The 22,951-nt window shown below is 40.5% G+C and overlaps 1 protein-coding gene across 1 annotated transcript in view; it reads right to left on the bottom strand.

Annotated features, from left to right (window-relative positions):
• Nucleotides 1–22,951, bottom strand: part of LOC122560160 (XK-related protein 7-like) — a 195,321-nt gene that overhangs the window by 26,750 nt on the left and 145,620 nt on the right. Inside the window, exon 2 of the mRNA XM_043710492.1 lies at nt 10,427–10,626. Coding sequence (XP_043566427.1) covers nt 10,427–10,626 — 200 coding nt within the window. The remainder of the gene's footprint in view (nt 1–10,426; nt 10,627–22,951) is intronic.

Raw genomic sequence — 22,951 nt, 5'->3', positions numbered from 1 at the left:
CTCTGCCCACATCAATCCTCTTTGTAACTTCTTCAAAAAACTCAATCAAGTTTGTGACACATGATTTCCCATGCACAAAGCCATGTTGACTATCCCTAATCAGTCCTTGCCTTTCCAAATACATGTATATCCTGTCCCTCAGGATTCCCTCCAACATCTTGCTCACCACCAGTGTCAGGCTCACTGGTCTATAGTTCCCTGGCTTATCCTTACCACCCTTCTTAAACAGTGGAACCATGTTAGCCAACCTCCAGTCTTCTGGCACGTCATCTGTGACTATCGATGATACAAATATCTCAGTAAGAGGCCCAGCAATCCCTTTCTTAGCTTCCCACAGAGTTCTCGGGTACACCTGATCAGGTCCTGGGGATTTATCCACCTTTATGCGTTTCAAGGCATCCAGCACTTCCTCCTCTGTAACATGGACATTTTTCAAGATGTCACCATCTATTTCCCTACATTCTATATCTTCCATGTCCTTTTCCACAGTAAATACTGATGCAAAATACTTGTTTAATATCTCCCTCATTTTCTGCGGCTCCACACAAAGGCTGTCTTGATGATCTTTGAGGGGCCCTGTTCTCTCTCTAGTTACCCTTAGTACCTTCCATACACATAAGAGTCTTTGAAGAACTATTCAGGTGAATATGAATAAATTATGTCTAACCATTAATGAAAACAAATAAAAGCAGGTTATCAGTGGTTCCTTACAATGATGGATATGACAACCTGATTGACAGAAGCTATTCCTTTAAGGACAGTTACAGCTAGGATCCATAGTGGAAAAGTTAACAAGGTTTGTTTTATTTGTTATGGACTACCGAATGAGATACAGTCTGGTCAAGGTTCTAGCTGTGTGCCTAAAGTTTTCTGGAGAACATTAGCAGCTTGGGTATTAAATAATTGAAGGAAACTGCATATCATTCACAAACACAGAGGTACCATCGGACTGTCAAACCCACGATAAAGGCATACTGTCATGAATATCCACAATAGTAGGTCAAAGGATTAGAATTCTTACTATTTACTGCTAGAAATTCCTTGCGGTCCCTTAAAATTGATAAGGGAGAAATTCATGAAGCAAAGACAAATCCTCAATGTTGGATTACATGTTCACTTTTGAAGACCCACAGGAGCATAGAAGGTAGCACAAGAATATTTGAAAGATGAAAATGAATTGACAGATAAACATTCAGCAAGTAGAACATTTCAAGTGGGAAATGTAGTATTAGTTTTGTTGCCTTTGCAAAGTGAATCTTTAAAAGTGGCAGTGGTCCATACAAAGTAATTAGGAAAGTTATTAAAGTGAAATACTCCTGATCATAGAAAGAAGAATTAGTTGTATCACATAAGCACATTGAAAAGGTATTAACATAAGGAAAAGGATAAGGAGGAACAAGTTGGTCAGGTGGTAAGCAGAGGTGAAAGATGACAGAGACAATAGCAGTAAAGTAAAAGGAGGTAGAAAGTTTCTCAAAGTGAGCCTCCTCCTAGTTAACACAGAAATATTGGAACAGTTAGAAGACAGAATTGTCTTCTCATATTTAGATAAAGAAAACAAGAGGATATCGTAAGACTACTGAGTAAGTATTAAGTGATGTGTAGAGATATGTCTGGATATACAACATTAGCTCGACTTGATATGGATGTTGGAGAGTAAGGATGAACAAAACAGCATCCTTATTGGTTGAGTACAGAATAAAACAAGCTCAGGTGAAGACAGAGTGAATACATGTTGGAAGATCACTTGATTTAACTTAGTCCACTCTGCTGGAATTCACCGATAGTGTTGTTCCTAAGTCAGATGGATCAACTAGACTCTGTAGAGATTATGGAAAGATAAATGCGATCACAAAGATTGTACCCATTCCACATTGGGAAATTGCATTGGCAGTGTCTCATTCCTTTCTAAAATTAATCTATTGAAGGAATATTGACAAGATCAACTAAAATCAAGGTCTAAAGAAATATCCACATTTGTTACACCAAATGAGGTGTTGGGTGATACCGCATGGATGAATGAGTACCCCAGTGACAATCTACAGGCTTATGAACCAAATAGTAGTTGACATTTAAAACAGTGTAATTTATTTGGAGGATGTTATGCTATATAGTAACACATCATAAAAACATGTAAGTCAAGCAGAAAACCTGTTTAAGCAATTATATTTGGTTGGCTTAGTAATAAATTTAGCTAAAAGTGAATGTTGAAAATCAAGAGTAATTTACCCAGGGCAGAGTGTAAGACAGGACAAGCGTTGCCAAGAGGAAAAGGCTCTAATGGAATTCCCTATTCCTAAAACTAAATGAGAAATCCTGAGATTTTTACGAACTTATAGGTTTTACCAGGAATGTGTTCATAATTTCAACATAATAGCTGTACCTTTAACAAATTTGTTAAAGAAACTTGCAAAAATGGTATGGGCAGCAGAATGCCAAGCAACCTTTGAGAAACTGAAAGCAATTGTAATAAATAAACCAGTGGTTATTGTGTCAGAACTTTCCAACTGTCAAATGGCACTCTATGCTGGTGACTTGCAGGTAGATGCAACCTTATTGAAGGATGAGGAGTTGGGAATAGAGAAGCCAGTGAAGTACTTCTCTAAGCAACTAAAATCAGTAACATAAGTAGTACTATACAGTGAAAAAAAAAGCTTTTGGATAATTTTTGTCTCTTTAACACTTTGGAGTCCATGTATAACACATAAAAGGGGAAATATTAATTTACACAGATCATAATCTACTGGCCTTCATTGGAATACAAGACTTTTGTTGCAACTATTTAATGTATTTATTTACATTGCTGTAAAAGATGATGTAATTTCAGGTGCATTGGCCAGAACATAAAGTGTTGGAATAAGTGAAAGCTTTAAGAAGTGCTAAGAGCATATAAGGTTGTGTTAAGGGGTAGGAGAAATTAATGGATGTAAATGCTGTGTTTTATTTTTAAATTAACACATTTTGTAATGAAACACCTTTCCAAAATACTTTTTTTTTGAAGGGCAGAGGCATGTAGACACCATATCTTTTTATTTTTCTGTATTTTTGACTGTAGGCAGTGAATTGTAACAATGCACACCCCAGTTTATTGATGATCAAGAGAAAAGCAACACTAAAGTTGCCATAATCCCAGAGGATTTCTCTGTCATGATAGAGAGATGAATTGCATTGAGTTTAACCTTAGGGTCACTAGAAGACATTCTGGTTACCTTGGCTGGGACAAGAAGTGAACATATGCAGTTGGCATTTCTCTGCACCACAAACCAGCGTCCAGCCAAGTGAGGTAATAGTTTATGGGGTACAACACCTGAAGGAGTTACCTCATTTAGCAATGTGGTAGTGGCACATAACATAGGGGATGTGGGGGAGGGTGGATAGTGTTACCTGTATACTGAGTGGCTGTTCTGATGTTCCTCCAAGTTTGTGGACGTGCACTGACTATCGGGTCCAGAAGTTGCTGCGTGGATGGACCTTGGAGGTCCACAGACTGAAGTAAATACTGGAGGGAATATTAGATTAGATTACATTCCCTAAAGTGTGGAAACAGGCTCTTTGGCCCAACAAGTCCACACCAACCCTCCGAAGAGTAACCCATCCAGACCCATTTCTTTCTGACTAATGCACCTAACACTAAGGGGCAATTTAGCATGGCCAATTCACCTGACCTACTCACCTTTGGACTGTGGGAGGAAACCAGAGCACCCGGAGGAAACCCACGCAGACACGGGCAGAATGTGCAAACTCCACACAGACAGTCGCTTGAGGCTGGAATTGAACCTGGGACTCTGGTGCTGTGAGGCAGCAGTGCTAACCACTGTGCCACCATGCCGCCCCGAGTGGACAATGTCGTTAGTGTGAAGAAGGCTTTTAACTCCCATGAGGTCTGTGCAGCAGTTGCTCCTACAAATGTGATCATGGAGCTCATAGAGTCATACAGCATGGAAACAATCCCTTCGGTCCAACTCATCCATGCTGAACAGACATCACAATCTGACCTAATCCCATTTGCCAGCATTTGGTTCATATTCTACTAAACCCTTCCTATACATATACCCATCCGGATGCCTGTTAAAATGTTGTAATAGTGCCCATCTCCACCACTTCTTCCAGCAGCTTGTTCCAGACACACACCACCCTCTGCAGAAAAGGTTACCCCTCAGGTCCTTTTTAAATCTTTCCCCTCTTACCTTAAACCTATGTCCTCTGGTTTTGGACTCTCCCATTCTAGGGAAATGACTTTGACTATTCACCCTATCCACACACCTCATGATTTTATAGACTACAATAAGGTCACCCGTCAGGCTCTGATGCTCCAGGGAAGAAAGCCCGAGCCTATTCAGCCTCTCCCTACAGTCCTCGCAACATTCTTGTAAATCTTTTATGCGCCTTCTCCAGTTTAACAATATCCTTTTGATAGGAGGGCGACCAGAATTGTACACAGTATTCTGAAAGTGGCCTCACCAATGTCCTGTACAGCCATAATGAGGTTCCCACTCTGATATTCAATGTTCTGACCAATGAAGGCCAGTGTGCCAAACATCTCCTTCATCACCCTGTCTACCTCAGACTCCACTTTCAAGGAAGTATGAGCATGCACCCTTAGGTCTCTTTTTTTTGTATTTCAAAAATATACTTTATCCATAAAATTATTCTGATATCTATACAACTGGTGATGCCATACATACATATACATTCCATTTCTTTGCATACAGAGATTTGAATTAATCATTTGTATATACAAGTCTGTGTGTTGACCATCTTGGTATTTTGCTGAGGCATCAGCAGAGCCCAAATGACTGAGTGGGCCCCCTGTTCTTCTTAGGCAGGCAGATCTTACACGGTGGCCTTTCCCCACTGTACCTTGGCGACAGCTGCCCCAAGCTTCAGCGCGTCCCTCAACACGTAGTCCTGGACTTTGGAGTGTGCCAGTCTGCAACACTCAGTCAGGGTCAACTCCTTTAGCTGGAAGGTTTCGGGCAGACCAAAGAGCGTCTTTCACAGAGTTGATGATCCTCCAGGCACAGTTGATGTTCGTCTCGGTGTGCAACCCGGGGAACAGACCGTAGAGCACGGAGTCCTGCGTCACAGCGCTGCTCAGGATGAACCTCGACAAACACCACTGCATTCCTCTCCAGACTTCCTTTGCGTAGGCACATTCCAGAAGGAGGTGTGTGACAGTCGCATCCCTTCCACAGCCTCTTCGAGGGCAGCGTGCAGTGCGGCAGAGAGTCTGGGTGTGCATAAAGGATCTCACCGGCAGAGCCCTTCTCACCACCAGCCAAGCCATACCTTGGTGCTTGTTGGAAAGTTCTGGTGATGAGGCATTCTGCCAAATGGCTTTGACAGTCTGCTCAGGGAACTGCTTGATAGGATCTGCCCTCTCCTTTTCCCTAAAGGTCTCAAGGACACTACGTGCTGACCACTTCCTGATGGAGTTGTGGTCAAAGGTGTTTTTCTTCATTAATTTCTCCACAAAGGACAGGTGGTACAGAATCGTCCAACTACTTGGAGCATTCCGCGGCAGCGTTTTCCCCCATTGCCCAGATCTTTATACATCGAGTCCCTTCGGACCAGGTCCATCTTTGATTTCCACATGAAGTGGAAGATGGCCTGGGTGACTGCAGCGGCACAGATTCTGGGAATAGGCCAGACCTATGCCACATATAACAACACTGACAGTACCTCACACCTGATGACCAGGTTTTTTCCCGCGATGGAGAGCGACCGTTGCTCCCATCTGCCTAGTTTCTGCCTCACTTTACTGATCTGCTCCTCCCAAGTCTTGCGGCATGCCCCAGCCCCTCTGAACCAAATACCCAGCACCTTCAGATGGTCAGTCCTGACGGTGAGGGGGATGGAGGATTGGTTGGCCCAGCTCCCGAAGAGAATGGCCTCGCTCTTGCCTCGGTTTACCTTGGCCCCTGACGCCCGTTCGAACTGGTCACATATGCACATGAACCTGTGCACGGACAGTGAATCTAGGCAGAAAACAGTGACGTCATCCATGCACAGGGAGGCCTTAACCTGTAGGCTCCCACTGCCAGGAATAGTCACCCCTCTCAAGCTCGTATCCTTCCTGATGGACTCGGCAAATGGCTCTATGCAGCACACAAACAAGGCAGGAGAGAGAGGGCAGCCCTGCCTGACTCCAGATCTGACTGGGAAGCTATCTGATTCCCACCCATTGATTAAGACTGCACTGACAATGTTGGTGTAGAGCAGTCTGATCCAATTGCAGATTCCTTCCCCAAAGCCCATTTTGGAGAGAACATCTCTCATATATGTATGCGATATCCTGTCAAAGGTTTTCTCCTGGTCCAGAAGGATGAGGCAGGTGTCCAACCCCCCTGTCCTGCATATAGGCGATCGTATCCCTGAGGAGTGCGAGACTTTCAGCGTTCTTTCTGCCTGGTACAGTGCAGGTTTGGTCAGGGTGAATCACTAACCCCAGATAAGACCTGACCTGACCCGGTTGGCGATGACCTTTGACAAGGTTTTTTAATCTACATTTAACAGTGAGATTGGTCACTAATTTCTGATTTCCTCTCTCTCCCCCTTCTGCTTGTAGATGAGGGTGATGATGCCTTTCCTCATGGATTCACTCATGGTACCTGCCAGAAGCATACTGACATACACCCCCAGCGGGTCCTGGCCAATCAAGTCCCACAGAGCAGAATACAGCTCGACCGGTAAGCTGTTGCTTCCGGGTGTTTTACTCTTCTCGAAGGACTCGAGAGCCTTGGTCAGCTCGTCCAGGGTTAGCAGCTGGTCCAGCCTCTCCCGTGTTCTGGCGTCTAAGACCTCCATGATAGAGGACAGGAACAACTGGGAGGCCGTGCTGTCAGTTGGCTTCGAGTCATACAGACTGGCGTAGAAGGATTTCTGATCCTCATGATGTCAGCCTGAGATGACGTTACCGAGCCATCTTCTTCCTTCAGTCTGCTGAACACGGAGCTCTCTATGTGCACCTTCTGGAAGAAGAAACGTGAGCATGTCTCGTCCTGCTCCATGGAGCGGACCCTGGACTGGAAGATTATCTTGGAAGCCTCCGAGGCAAAGAGCGAGACTTGCTGGGCCTTCACCTCCTTGAGGTCCTCCGTGACATCAACCCCATTGTCTGCAGCAAGAGCAGGTTCTGCATACTTTCCTGGAGCTGGGACAGTTTTCCCTGCCTCCCTGTCACCTACTGAACACCTTTGAGGATGAAGAACCTCTTGATGTTCCCTTTTACCATTTCTCAGCGGTCCGCTGGGGACTCAAAGAGGGGCTTCACGGTTCTCCAACCTGCGTAATCCCTCTTGAGCTCCTCAATGTTTTCTGGGGTCAACAGTTTTGTGTTCAGTTTCCACATTCCCTTACCAGCCCGCTGCTCATCCTGTAGGTGACAGTTGGCCAGCAGGAGGCAGCGGTCAGAGAAGAACACCGGCTTGACGTTGGTGGATCTAACCCGAGAATGTTCGGGACACAAACAGGTAATCTATCCTTGAGCAGATAGACCCGTCTGCCCGTGACCAGGTTTTTCTTCGCTGTGCTCCACCTGCAGAGGTGCTGAAGATGTCGTGCAGCTTGACATCTTTGATGTCTGTTTGTCAACACTCCCCAGAGCCTTAATATTAGTTGTATAAGTCCTGCCTTGGTTTGCCTTATCAAAATGCAACACCTCACATTTCTCTAAATTAAACTCCATCTGCCACTCCTCGGCCAATTGGCCAATTAATCAAGGTCCCATTGTACTCTAAGATAATCTTCTTCACTGTCCACTAGACCACCAATTTTGGTGTTATCTGCAAACTACTAACCGTAGTCACACAAATTCACATTTAAATCGTTTATATAAATGATGACAAGCAGTGAACCCAATCCTTGTGGCACACTGCTGGTCACAGGCCTCCAATCCGAAAAACAACCCTCCACAAATAGGTGAGGACAAACTCTGGTTTCCTCTTGTTTCTCACACAGTCTGTCACAATCCGAATCTGGTGTCTATATCCTTCAGCATCCAGCCAGTAGTGGTGAATTGAGCCTCTTTTGATAATGAACATACGAACCAAAGCCAACGTTGAAGCATCTCTGGTTACCCCCGCCCATTGTACATCCCTTTAGTAGGTCTTTCCTGTTGATGGAACATGGAATTCCCAGGGCTGCTAATGGCTGATATTTATGGTTTAATGAATTTGGTTAGGCCAGACTATTATTTAACTAATCAGTGGGCTAATTTGTCTGACTTTGCCATATGTTCCTAGAGGCAGGTGTTGAAGAGTTTTCACTGTTGACTGGACTGGGTATGTCTTTGTCAAATCAAAAATTGATGCCAATGTTGAAACCAAGTGGGTCCTCTCATTTCATTCTCAGTGCAATTACTGTCATAGTTCAAACTGAACGGCATACAAGAATATTTCAGAGAGCAGTTAACAGTCAACTGTACAGCTCTAGGTCTGGGGGCACATGTGGGCCAAACCAGATAAGAATGGCATTTTACCTTGTCTAAAGGCCATGAATGATCCAGTTGGGTTTTTACAATGTTATGGTTTTATGATTGCTATTAGTGATACTAATATTTTATTCCATTTTTACTTAATTTACATGAATTCTAATTTTTTTTAAATTCTGCCCCAGTCGCATTTCCAGATAATTAGATCAATTTTCTGGATTATTGGTCTAATAGTATAATTATTATGTTACCTGAACAGGAATGGTAGCATAGTGGTTAACAATGTTGCCTCACAGCGCCAGTTACCCAAGTACAATTGGGTGCCTGTCTCCGAGGAGTTGGCACATTCTCCCCATGTCTGCTTGGGTTTCCATTGGGTGCACTGGTTTCCTCTCACAATCCAAAAGTCTAGGTGCATCGGTTATGCAAAAGTGCTCTATGGTGTCCAGGGATGTGTAGGTTAGGTAGATTAGTCATGGTAAATGTGAGGGTGAGGAGTGCAGGAGAGAAAATGAGGTCTGCAGATGCTGGAGATCAGAGATGGAAATGTGTTGCTGGAGAAGCGCAGCAGGTCAGGCAGCATCTAGGGAACAGGAGAATCGACGTTTCGGGCATTAGCCCTTCTTCAGGAGTCTTTGATTTCTGATATGGCCAGGAAGAACTGTTTGTTTAGTTTATGGATCCTTCTGTGGATGAAGAACAGTAGAGGTCCTTTGCAGGTTTGTGAGAGAGTGTTGTCCTGAGTTGGGGTAGGTCGAGTTGCAGGGAATGTAGGTAGCGGCGCATGGCTGCAAGTGTGGAGCGGAGGATCCGGAGGGACGTCTGTTGCTGGAGGCTTCGGATTTGTTGTAGGTACTGGTTGTCCTGGTTGGGTCCAAGTTTTGTTGGTCGGAACGTAGTCCGGAGTCCGTGCGGGATAAGTCGGTTCCGTAGGCAGGTGCTGAGGGCTCTATGGTGTCCAGGGATGTGTAGGTTAGGTGGATTAGTCATGGTAAATGTGAGGGTGAGGAGTACAGGAGGCTGAGTGGGACGCTCTTCAGAGGGTTGGTGCAGACTTGATGGGCCAAATGGCCTCTTTCTCCATTGTCGGGTTTGTATGATTCTATGAAACTAATCCTAAAACTGTTCATGTTTATTATATTCAGATAATATTTGTTAAATGAATGGCAAAGTTAGATTAAGATAGATGACCGGAATAAATTTAAATGTTTAAAATAGATCAAAGTACAGATGAATGAGGTCATTGAGCCCATCTGATTTATATTCCTATAGAAACCAATGGATAATATCCAATTTCCTTGAACAATTTTACAATGCTTAGCTATTATATTCATAATATTGAAGATAACCTAAAGAAAGAGTGAATGTCAAACAATTCCCCCCCACCCACTGTAATGATAGCAGTATTTTGGAACATTACCAGAAAAGGGGAAATAAACTTTGGATTAATGCTGGCAACGTCACTTCAGTGGCTGGGGTGGTGAGTGGGTGCGGGAGTTTGAATTCCAGACCGGATGGTCTTGGTGAGTGTCAACTGAAAATCCTGCTAAATTCTGTGTTGTCATCCAACAGGATAATTTAATTCAGTGAGTGTAGGTAATCCACACTTGAGCTCTTGAATATTGGAACCCATAACATCCTCACACCACATGGAGCTAATTATCCTGCTCAGTAATAGGACTGGTGTAAAGGTGGTCATAACCTTTAAAAATTGTGATCTTCCAAGTGTAATCAGCTTGTGGATTTTCTTTCACTGTTCTTCAAGGTAAAAGGGGAAAGATTTGAAAACAACAAAAGCAAATTAGTGACAGTCTAAATGATTTGAAGGTCCAATTGTTAAGTTTCTGACAAGAGAGAAGAGAATCTATTATGCAAGAAAGTGAAATGTGGGTGAAGGTGACAAAAACAAGGGCTAAACTTAGTCTATGCCGATTTCTAAAATGTCTTGTGTTCTTCTGGTATGTTTTTGTATTATGAGAAATTATTGAGCCTTACCTTGCAAGGTGCCAATGTGGCTTCTCTGCACCATAATACTGAGCTGCAGGACAAGCTGCGGTGCACTTTTAAGAAAGGTCTCCAACAGACGCAGCATGTTTACGTCAGCACTCTCAAACATCATTCTCCAGTAAAAGTGTCGACGCTCATGTTCTTTGTGCCAACGGCTTTGAATTCCAAGATACATAGCTCTGAGATACCTATTTAAAACACAGAAATCATGTTGAAGACAATTTACTGGCTGCTAAATTCACAGAATCCTCTCTATTAATCACTGATCAGTCCCGTGCATAGCTGATGTGCTCAGCCCTCAAGAAAATTTCTATACATGGTATCGAAATAAAAGGGTTGGTTTAGAAGTTAGTGTAGTGCGGCTGCTTTACCAAACTGATTCTCAGACAGGGTTGTATCCAGTCCAAAGCTGCATTAGATAATTATTTCAAATATAAACAGGAGTGAAAGATTTATCCTTGGATTTCTACTCTTTTGATTGTTACTAAATTAAAGATGCTGATACATTTTGTTACAAAGAATCTGAAGCTAATGAAAAACTTGGAAGATTAGTCATCAGCCAAGATAATACACCAGAAAATTGTCTGGGCAGGACACCTAACAGTGTTCACCGTTCTTTAGACTTGGCATTGGATATTTACTTGTTCCAAAGTTTTTGACCGGCAATTTACTGAAATTGCAAGTTGACATTATCGTAGAGGGGGGAAGCAAGAGATCCGTATAATGAATGCACAGTATAGGTAAACTGCATAACTTCTTAACTAGTTAGACCGAAGGACAGCAAAGTAAATTGCACAAGAACTGGGCACATTAAACATGAACAGTGCTACTAAAGAAACAGAAGGTGAAAGGAAGATTGCATTGAAAAGGCAAAGGAAAAACATCCATCATTTCAAATAATGAAAGCCCAAAGAAATGAAATTATACCACTGTCACAGTTAATTTTCAGGGCCACAGATGTTGATTGACACACACATAATAATTGCGTATCAATTTATGTATCATACTTAGTAAGTAATTTTAACATTAGAGTTAGCCCAAAACCACAGTAAAGTTGTAAGAGCCAAGTGTGTGAATCCAAACCTAGGAACAAGCTTTCGGCACCAGAATATATACTGAAATTTGTGAGCACCTTTTCCATCATTGTCGGCTATGGTGCGCCTGTTCTGATTTCCTGGTTATGGGAAGGTGGTGGCATAAAGTTGTGTCACTGCACCTAGTAACCCACAGGGCCAGATTAATACACTGGGGATATGGGCTCAAATCACACCAGGACATCTGATGGAATTTAAATTAGATGGAATAGTATTAGTGACCATGAACCCATCATTGAATATTGTAAAATTCATCGGGCTCATTAGTGCCCTTTAGGGCAGGAAATCTACCACCCTTATCAGGTCTGGCCTACGTAGACTCGAGCTCTATAGCAATATGGTTGACTTTTAACTGCCCCCTGAAATAGCCGAGCAAACCACTCAATTCAAGGGCATTTACAGAGGGGCAAGAAATACTGACCATGCCTTCACATCTCCGCATTCCATGAAAGAATAAAACAAATGTATATTTGTTCAAAACCAAAACGCGGAGTTGTATGGGGAGACCAGCTTACTACATCATATGAACTGCTGCCACAATGTTCAAAGTGGAGGGCCTGCTTGTGGTGGAAGAAAATCATATCAGGTCTAATTAGAAAAATTTCTTGTAGTTAATTGTATTAGTCTATTGTATGTTGGCGTGGAGGCATTGACACTGCTGACTGGGAGAAGAAAATCTATTGATGCTTGGCATGGCATCTCCTCATCCATCAAAATACAAGCCATTTCAAAGCTCAGTGACTTGGCCAGGAGGTGGAAACGCAGCTGCAGAGGAAGGAGAAGGCAGCCAACCTGGAGCTGTGAATTTGATTTCACCACAAAGCAATCTGACCTCTCTACAGAAAAAAACCCTGGATCCAAGATTGGGCTCCTCTGTTATCGGAAGACTCAACTAATCTAACAGGCATTACCTTTGATTTCTCAGGGCTGCTGCTGACACAGATTATGTTGATATGATGGATATTATTGTAGAGAGCTTAAGGATCACCAAATGTTAGGGCTTATTAACTCAAGATCCCATGTTGTTAAACTCAGACGTTCATATGACACCATCAAGAGGTGGTTTTTAAGGCATTCAATCTTGATATTTTAGAACCATATACAACATCTACCCCCAAGCTTTTTATCCCCATTATTTATATTGTATATTGTAATTCAAGCAAACTGGTGGTTTCACAATTCTGTCGGAACGTGTTGTTTCTAGACTTGGTAGACTGGTAGTTGCTGGGTGGAAGTCAATTCTTTTTAATTCCCTTCCTGAAAGTCTGAAGTTTGTCAATCCTTTTAAACTAGAGGTACATAATCTCTTAGATTTCCTACATGGAGAGTGTCTTCCCTACTAAAAGAGGCAATTCCGTCTTTGCACTATTCACAATCTCCAAAAGAGTTACTTCATTGGAACTGCAAGCTTAATCTCATGCTGCACACTGCACAAAGTGGCAAGATATAAGATGCCCATCATGGAAACCCTGGAGGACTGTAGCATCTGTGGGAACAAATTAATCAGCAAAGGCCTGAAGAATGAGATATAGAGTTCAACTCATTACTAGATGCCAGTGACATCTGAGTCACTCTCAAATACTCTATAGTCTGGAAATTTCTTACATTCTGTAGGTCATTCAAAATTTTCAAGATCAATGCATAACAACTTTAATACAACCATCACAATTTGATATGAATCCAAACTGTGCACTCACAATGTTTGCTTCTTCAGTGTTTTCACTTAGTGGAAGTATGCAAATGAATCTGTGCTTCTCCTGGAACATCTTTCCTTCTGTTTATCACAACATTCAGACTATTAAACATGCGAACTGTCAATTAACCAATTCAGCCTGATCTAGTTAACCTTTTATTTAACTTCTTGTAACAGTGGTTCAGTCTGGCAGAATGAATATTGATTCAGGCCTGAAGTATGGGTATGGGCCTTTAAGTTGCTTTAAGTCTTTCAGTAAAGTTGTTTAGTAGTTAAGTTTAACCTCCAATTACTGCAAAATCACTTGCATTTGAAATATTGAATTATGAGACTTTAAAAATGACAAGTCTGTAAAACTGATGATAGACATATTTTAAAAGGGTTAGTTGACAACAACAAATATCTAAATACTAAAACAGTATTCAACCACTGAGAATACTATCACCTACCTTTAACTGTTCAAGATACACTCTTAAATCAAAATTGCTTATTTTAAATCATCTGGTAGTTTGAATTGAAATAATATCAGAATTTGAATGACCACTAACATTTTAAAACAAAAAACTGATTGAATGCCTGTCATTATCCTTTAGCTACTGGTGGTCATTCCTTCCACTAACCTGCACTATGTTACTATTTAAATTGAGACATGAAACCGTCAACTTTAAAATATAAATCATGATGTCACGAGTGAATTAGAATAGTTAACTGACAAAGAAAAAAAAGAAAATTCATTGCATTCTCTTACAGATCAAGTTTGCCTCAAAATGTTCTTGTTTCTTCACGTATTCATTGTCATTATTCAAAGGAGAATGGCTATTTTGACTGGACCTCAAGCTAGATAATAAGCAAAGGCAAAATATTCAACACTGCTAACATCATCTTGATGCCCACCATTGACCAGAACTTGAATTGGTCCAGTCATATCAACATTGTGGTTAATATTGAGCAGGAGAGAGGTTGGATACTCTGGCTTACCTGATCCCCAAACCCTAACAATCACTAACATTTCTCAATTCAGATGAATGATGGAATTAACATTATTTGTTTGACAGGAAGAATTTTTACACCATTCAGGACAAAGATTGTATATGATCTATGATGCTTAAATCGGTTTCCACCATGCCATTATGGTGCTAAGGTTACAGTAGTTTTGAGGCACATCAATATGCATATTGCACTGTAACGATACACAAGCTCACTGCAACAGTATTTTCATTCACTGGGGTCTCTTCCACTAAGAAGTGCAAAAGCAAAGGTACAGGAATATCATTATATCAATATCATGATATAATGGCATAGAGGCATACTGGTACTTCTTGACCATCATCTAAAAAATCTCTACTGAATATTATTGTAGGAGCAGCATCCCTGCAAAGATTGCAATGGTTCAAACAGAAGGACCATCATCATCTTTCTTGGGCTATTCAAATGGATATTCAGTTGATATAGATATGTCAACATCCCAAGCATAAATATGAAATGATGTTTTACCCTGCAGCAAAAGTATTAATAACAGAAATGGTTATTAACCTTATTGGAATTCAGAGGATTTGCTGTAAACAATAAGGCTGCCAATCACTACAAAGTAATTAATAGCATCTCCTAATATTCTATGGGAATGTTAAGGAACATCATGAGGTGCCATTGAAATCCATGTGCCCATTTTCCTTTTTTTAAAAAATTTTTTGTGATTTTTTTTTCTTTTTTTTAACCCCCACACTACCTCCTAACTGCGGTAGTGCTTATCTTTTCCCCAGCATCCATGTTGTGTGTGTGCAGGTGTGAGACACAGTGAGAGACACAAAGTGCACAAATCTTTATTCGGTTTCCACCATACTGAATAAACAAAATAAAGAAATAAATCTCTTAAATTAATGAATTCCACTGTCTTGATTAAAAATAACTGCTTGGATTTTGTTTCTCTCTTCTATTCTTAATAAGAAACATATTTCCCTGTTCAATTTCTGGAAATGCATACAATTAGAGTTATTTTTTTAAACTGCATTCACTTTCGGTGAGTCACAATCCTAAACAACACAGGATGTAGCATCTTCTGTGGTTTGTTGATTCTTTGAATCAATTTCAGAAATCCAGTAAATTGGAGCCAACTGTCTACTGGAAATAATATTGATTACCATAATTTTCTGAATAACCCACAACCAAATCATTTGCCTTCCCACCACATATAATCACGTACTTAAGCTTCTGAAATACTGCAATCAAATTTGCACTTTGGTACAAGTAGTGAGTAAACTTGACTAAGTTAAAGGATATGTTCCCATCCTAGTTTGTCAGGCGGCTGATCCTCATGCTCATGCACAGTGCGTGATACTCAAGAACAGGGAATGAGCTGACAGTGTTTATCGATTTACAGTATACAGGGTGTGATGTGCAGGCAAATTTCTCACAGCAATAAGCAGAGATCTTTCATATTAATGTTTTGAGTTGAAAATTACTAACTGGCTCTATGGCAGAGAAGAGAATATGTTAGATGACAGCCTTCAAACATAAGGCGATAGGAGTTGCTGAAATCCATTGTAACACAGCAGTAGCACAGGAAATCAATATTAAATGAGACAAACACTACACTTAATAATAATTGTAGCAGTAATTTTTTGAATTTCTAAACATTTCTAAGAGTGTTTCATTACAGGTTTTATTTGTGCCTTAGAAACTGAAAGAATTTCAAATGCAACATTGTTAATAGAAATGCATTATTATTTAGTGTACTAAAGAGAAGTAGCTGACCAGCCACAAAAAAATCCCATTTTGATTTTGTGCATATGCACCCTAACCTCTAGACAGACTTTTAGGGAAAAAGTGCACATTATATTCAGAAAATTACCAAATGTTAAAGACAATTATTCTCTGCTGTGTTTTCTAGTCTAACCAGTTTGCAGGTAGTGACTAGCCATCTTAGAATGTTCCTATTTATAGTAATTAAAATATAATTTTAAAGGGATAAAGACAAATTACACATATTAGCAGCATAACATTATATAATATGATGTAGTGTTCTAATATGTGAAAACCTATCACGACTTGTAACACTAGCAGCTGCTCTTTAGAAGGCAGTTATGTCATTGTTTGCTGCTGGAAAAGAAATTCAGTATTTGATCTAGGTTTTGGATTGTGCCAGTGTGAATTCAAGGAATGGGAGCAGAAATATGTCTTAATGTACCTTAAATTAAGACACAAAGTGAAATGGACAGGAATGATGAATTTATTCTTGCATTTATGCATTGAATATAGTGCTTTTCATGCACTCAAGAGATCCCAAAGCACTCTCTAGCCTACAAAATATTTTTGAAGTGGAGCCACTGTTGTTATGTAAGGATATGAAGGGTCCACTTGTGGACAGCAATTTTCCAAATCCAGCTGTTGGATTAAGAGTCCATTAAACTATCTCATTTGCATTTACTTTGTCCTCCTTCTATAAGTGTCACATGATCATTAATGTCCACCCTAGAGGAAAGATAAATATTCGCTTATGTCAATTGAAAGACAGACCCTCTGACAGTACAGCACTCCTTCAAGGCTGCACACTAGTATCAGAATGATTGTGGGTTCAGGAGGACAAGGATGGTGCTTGAAATTACAACCTTTGGATTTAGAGGCAATTGTGATACCATTGAACCAAGATTAATTCACTTTACCCTCCAAAGAGGTGTCTCCAAGGAAATCCCAGCAATACTCAAGCTCAGCAATACATACTAACAAATGATGTATAAAGCCTATCTTGCACATCAATTGGGCTATCTTCATACATTAATGCGCATTTCTACTCCTAAATTACTTCACAACATAAATATGAGGGAATATGTTGCCATTATCTCACTTCCACTCTAAATTGAAGATATCTATTGACAGTGAGCATTGCCCGTGACACATAAGCTATTAAATCTGGTGTGTATTACATGACTGTGTGTGTAATATCTTCAGACTGAGGTGACCTTGAATTCACAGAACCCCAAGTGTTAAATTGAGGTTGCAGCTGGAGCTTCCCATCGACTGCTTTGCTATTTCTAAGTTTTAAAATTTCCATTTTGTGCAGCACTAAAAGTTTGAAATTAGGCTGTAGGTAATCATTCGCTTAATGGGGCTGTCTTGTCCTTTGTGAATAGAGCACAAAAGTCAGAGCGTCAGCAGTCAGGGCATAATAGGAATAATGACAGCAGCACAGAACAAGAAATGCCTATGATTTGAAGCTTTTTAGTGCTTAGGTGATGACTGAAGTTACATTTAGCTAGTGAGTGCCAGAGATGTCAAGAGCACTGCAGACTCTTCTAGATATTAATGATTAGCCCTTGACACTTTTCAAACAGTGAAGAAAAGGTGGTTGAAAAGTGTCAAACCTGCTGACCCTGAAATTCTACTGTTGACACCATTTCTCTGTGGAAACTGACAATCACCTGCTAGTGTTATGCCACGGGGTTTGTAGAACATCCACAGAATTTCACTGTGGAAAATAGTGAAAATTTTATAAATTTTTGTAAATTACATCCTTGGGTGATGCAGCTCATTCACACTTTCCTAAAATGGGAAATTGGCCGAAACTCTCAATCAAAACCAAAAATATTGCTTAAGAAATTGAAATGAAACGAATAAATTCTGGTATCAATACCAAGTTGTGGTGGTGACCATACCAAAGATTATTTACAGACTCATGAGTCTGACACCAGAATTCCTTAGAATGCAAACTTCAGACTCCTGGACAACCATTGAAAGGAGATTTCAAATGAACAGTTATCATTGTTAAATGTGGAGAAATTATAGGGAAACAGCAAGTTGCAGTGCTCTCCCACATATGAGATGCAGGAAGTGGCAGTCAGTTCCTTTCTGTTGAATTGATGAGTTGAAGCCAAAAGGTAAGAAAATATTTAAAGTGGAGACAAATAAACTGTGATCAGCAGATTATACATTTTTCAACATTTTGTAGCAACTTACTGCATGTTCAAAACGTCAACAGCCCTCAAGCTGTGATTGATTCCAAACAAGTCCTTAGTAGTTCAGTCAAATTAGTACAGTTTTATGCATTGCTACCTGTTCTGCTTTCTGCTGCAGGGATGTGCCAGTATTTGTAGCAGTTTGATGTAGAAATGCATAATGCACTCTGGAAAGGGAGCCTGACAGTAGGTTTAAAAGAAAGTCTTTAATATCTTGGATAACATTTTGATCATTATCCATTTTTGTTTGACAATATATAATTATTACTAAGCATGTGTTCTTGTATAGATCACAGTGCTCTCTCAAACATGGTACATAGCTGCCTATTCAATTCGGATCATGTGTCAATCTTCATGAATTGTTTCTGTAATGGGAATGTAACTGAGGAAATAACAATAGAAAGACACTTCCAACAGTAAGATGACTGATTTGCTCTATTTCATCTGACATCACAATGCTATCATCCAAGGGCTGACACTCTCAAATCTTTTTGCAACATACCATTCGACATGAACTGTGAATGTTTTCATTTTTTAACCTACAATTATGAATTTGGTGAGCTGCATCTTTTTAATACCATTTCTTGGAGGTAATCAAACAACTGACATTTACGTAGCATTTTTAATATTGAAAAACACCTCTTGTGGTGCAGTTAGACAAGAACAGATGCTAATTGTAGGGAGATGTGACTAGGGAGGTGGGTTTTAAGGAGGGAGAAGAGGAATGGAGAAAGGTGAGAGGCTTGGAAAAGGTATTTTAGAGTATGGAGTCGAAGAAAAATCAAGGAGTAAAGAGAACGGTGAAACAGATAAGTCAGTATCAGAGAAATGAAGCAGGCGAGGAGAATTGAAGGGCAAGAAAATGTTAGAGAAAGAGGAACTAGTGTGAGGATGAGAAGTTAGGTTTGAGACTTTCAGAGTCAACGTGGTCAATAAAGACAGTTGTGATAATAAAGTGGAATTGGATGAAGGATAAGAAATAGAGAGCAGAGTTTTTAAACTGGAGTTTATTGATTGGGGAGAACAAGACACTAGTTAGGAGAACATTGAAATAATTGAATATGGAGGCTACAAAGCAGGGAAGTGAATTAGAGTAGATAGACAATGTTACAGAAGTGTAAGCAGGTCATCCTTTGTTGGGGAAGATGCATGTATGGAAACCTCCACTTTTTGATTGAAGAGGAGTGGGAATATAGGAATAGGAAGAGGCTGAAGACTGATGGTAACTGGAAAGGGAGTAAAGTATTGTGATTAGAAGCACGCAGTTTGAATTTATGGCAGGGCAGCCTCAAACTGGACAGTGAAGGAATGGCATTGCAGCAAGATAGTATGTTCATTCTTCCTTATTCTTTCATAGAAATGAACATTTGTGACTAGGTCCGGGCACATTTATTGTTCATCCCTAATTGCCCTCAAGGTGCTGGTTATGGGCTAACATTTTGAGTTGTTGCGTCCATGTGGTGTAGGTATACCCACAGTGTTGTTGACTAGCAATTCCCATACCGACAGTTGTAGTGAGGATGAGGAGAACAAGGCACAAAAATGCACTGCCACAGTTAGTCACAGAATATGACATTTGGGAGTTTAATTAGAACCATGTCAGTGTTATGCGTGGGATGGAAACATGTAAATATGAAGTTGTAGGAGAGACAGCCATGGGTTAGGAAAATAAAAGTTTGAATCAGTAATTTGCAGAAGAAAGGTGATTTAGAAAGTAATGGGGACAATAACTAGTGAAAGGGAGTCATTTACAATGTCAGGTACCATTGGGATGGCACTAGGAAGTTGGTGGTCAGTAGATTTGTGGAACTCGATAGAAGGTGAACTCAAAAGGGAAAAGAAAGAAAGAAACTGGACAGAAATGCAAGATCATCATGAAGGCAAGAGAGAATTTCAGGGAGATTCATTTTCATGATAAGCAGAGGTTCAGAAGCGACAAAGATAACTGATCATCTTGCCTTTAACGAGAAATAATCTTATGAACTCTTCCGTCTTGTTGTTAGAAATTAAGATGGAAGATCTGTTGTGGAAATTAGGAACATGCAAGTATAAAGCTGTTCTTGCATAGTTCTTTTGAGTTGCAAGACAAAGGTTGATTGTTGAGGAGGATGGCATGATCAACTTGATAAAAGATTGATAATATACCTGGTCAGCCGCTGTCACGGAGAATAACATTTATGACTTTAATTGAATTGATAGGTTGAAAACCAGACTAGTTGAATAGAATGTTCCAACTTCGATACAGGCTAAAGGCAGGACTATTAGCTGGGCAGGAAGTGAAGGATAGGAAGTGCTATGGCTCTTTAACTGAGCCATGGCATTTGTGTGCCATCTCTGGATTCCCCAACTAATGAATTGTGGGCAAGTTGCACATTGTTTCTGTTAAAGGAATGATGTATTATTAGGAGAATATAACACAGGTTAACACAGTTTCACTAGCATCTTTATTCTAGTACCCACACAATTTTCCCCTTGTCTGGCAATAATCCTAACATCCCTTGAGCAGCTTGTGGAGGAGAGATGAGAATGGAATTGGGAAGTGGGCACATATATACTACAGAGCAATGGAACAGAGGGTGGATAGAAGGCCATGTTAAAGTGTGGAGATGAAGGATGGTGGTGACATTGAAAAGGAGAGGGACAATACCCAAGAGAACAACTAACCATGGTGTAAGGGAAGCAAGCGTGGGCATGAAATTGAAGTAGGAGGAAATAGATTTAATGAGCAAGATGTGCTTGGAGAAAAGTTGCAAAGGGATGGTGATCCAAACTAGATTGGCTGATAGCAGGAAGAGAGAGAAGAAACATTATAGGCAGCTATGCAAATGGTCTTTATCTCAAAGACAGAAAAATACATGAACTTCCATATTGGTATTAGAGGGGAGATATAGTTCATACTGAGCTAAATGTAAGGAAGAAGGTAGATACACAAAAACAGCATTAAATATTCTTATCTGCTGGACAGATCCAAGACTAGCAGGTTCCTTTGACTGGTTTGTAAAGTGCGGTACATATGCCAGGATATATCAGATATGTGTTGATTGAAACAATGGTGTGATTGATTAATGATAAAACCTTTATTGAGGGAAACTTCAAGTGCTGTTGAGATTGAGGGAGCTAAGTGTATGGCTGGGGAAAAGAAAAATCAAAAAAGGAACAGATTGAGGAATGACAAGAGAATTTAATCAGAGTATAGGGTGCAGGGGACTGTTGAGGTAAAGGTTGTAATCACCAAGGACGAATTTTCAGTCAGTGTAGAAACTTAACAGAGAGAAGGAAAAAGGTTTTTAAGGCAAGAAAGTAAATTCTGGGCTTAAGAAGCAACAAAGATTTAACAAAAGCAGCACGAATAGTGATGCAGCAAGGCAGTATATAGATAAGTCTTGTTTTCAATAAGTCTGTTGAATAATTGAGCTGGGTTTAAATTTTCAAGAGTTCATATTCCCATTTCATTATTTGTACATGGTCATGAAATCCAGAAACTCAACCAATTTGTAAGGGCTGCATCTATTATATCCTGGATTCAAGCCAACTCAGACACAACATTTTCAGGATTTCTGTACATGACAGATAAACTCAAATTAAATAATTTTAAAACTGCACTGCCAAAAAACCTTCTGAACTCAAATGTGATGCATTCATTTTGTTGCATAACTGCTTTCTTCAGGTCAACAGTTCACTGGAAAGGGGAGTCAAAGAATGTGAGAAGCTGGACCTAATGAAGCTCAGAGGCGCATGTGGACAAGTGAGACAGAATCTGAACTGCTCTTGCGCCACAACCTGCAACATGATTCATCTGCAGCCTGAGGCAAATTCATCTTGAGTCCACTCTGCTCCAACTTTGCCTTTTGGACATTTTACTTGACAGCCTTCCTCCAGATACAAATAATGGGTCTAGAAATTGCTGAACTTCTGAAGATAACAGAACTTTCAAACCATTTAAAGCTTTATTACTTTCTCTACTTCTAAAATGTTCCTTCAACAGAACACTACTTTTAGCAAACGGGACTTTTAAACAATGGTTGCTTTGCTGCAATAGAAGAGATTTTCCATATTATAATGGGAATTTTAACACTCATCATCAGGACAAAGTTATGATTACCCATGGGATTCATTGTACGTTTTCTCCATCACTTTTGCAGTCTGTAATTCAAGTCCACTCTCCTAAGCAGGCAAGGACATCTGCTGGACTAGTTCTTTAAATGCATATACACCTCCAGGTCCCACAGGGAACATTCAAGCCTATCTTTTCCCGGACATCTCTCTGCAATGACTAATTCAAGTGCCTACGCAGTGCCTTTGGTTCCTTAAGCACAGTTGGTTTTTAACAAGGAAATTTGACCTCATTCAGGAGCCACAGATCTGTAAAGGTCATATTATGCCAAAGAAACTTAACTGAATTATTTCAGGAAGTTACTAATTTAGAACCCAGAGTTACATGATCCCATGACTGGTGGGTCAGATCAAAATTCTTTGGTTCTGCCACATAGAATTGTGAACAGTAGCAGATAATTAAACAACAAACAGGAGAATCGACGTTTCGGGCATAAGCCCTTCTTCAGGAATGAGGAAAGTGTGCCCAGCAGGCTAAGATAAAAGGTAGGGAGGAGGGACTTGGGGGAGGGGCGACAGAAATGTGATAGGTGGAAAGAGGTCAAGGTGAGGGTGATAGGTCAGACTGGGGTGAGGGGCGGAGAGGTCAGGAAGAAGATTGCAGGTTAGGAAGGCGGTGCTGAGTTCGGGGGATTTGACTGAGACAAGGTGGGGGGAGGGGAAA

Source organism: Chiloscyllium plagiosum, chromosome 20, assembly GCF_004010195.1.
Source record: "Chiloscyllium plagiosum isolate BGI_BamShark_2017 chromosome 20, ASM401019v2, whole genome shotgun sequence".
Taxonomy (NCBI): domain Eukaryota; kingdom Metazoa; phylum Chordata; class Chondrichthyes; order Orectolobiformes; family Hemiscylliidae; genus Chiloscyllium; species Chiloscyllium plagiosum.
Note: the sequence above shows the minus strand (reverse complement) of the source record. Positions and strands in the feature narration are given on the sequence as shown.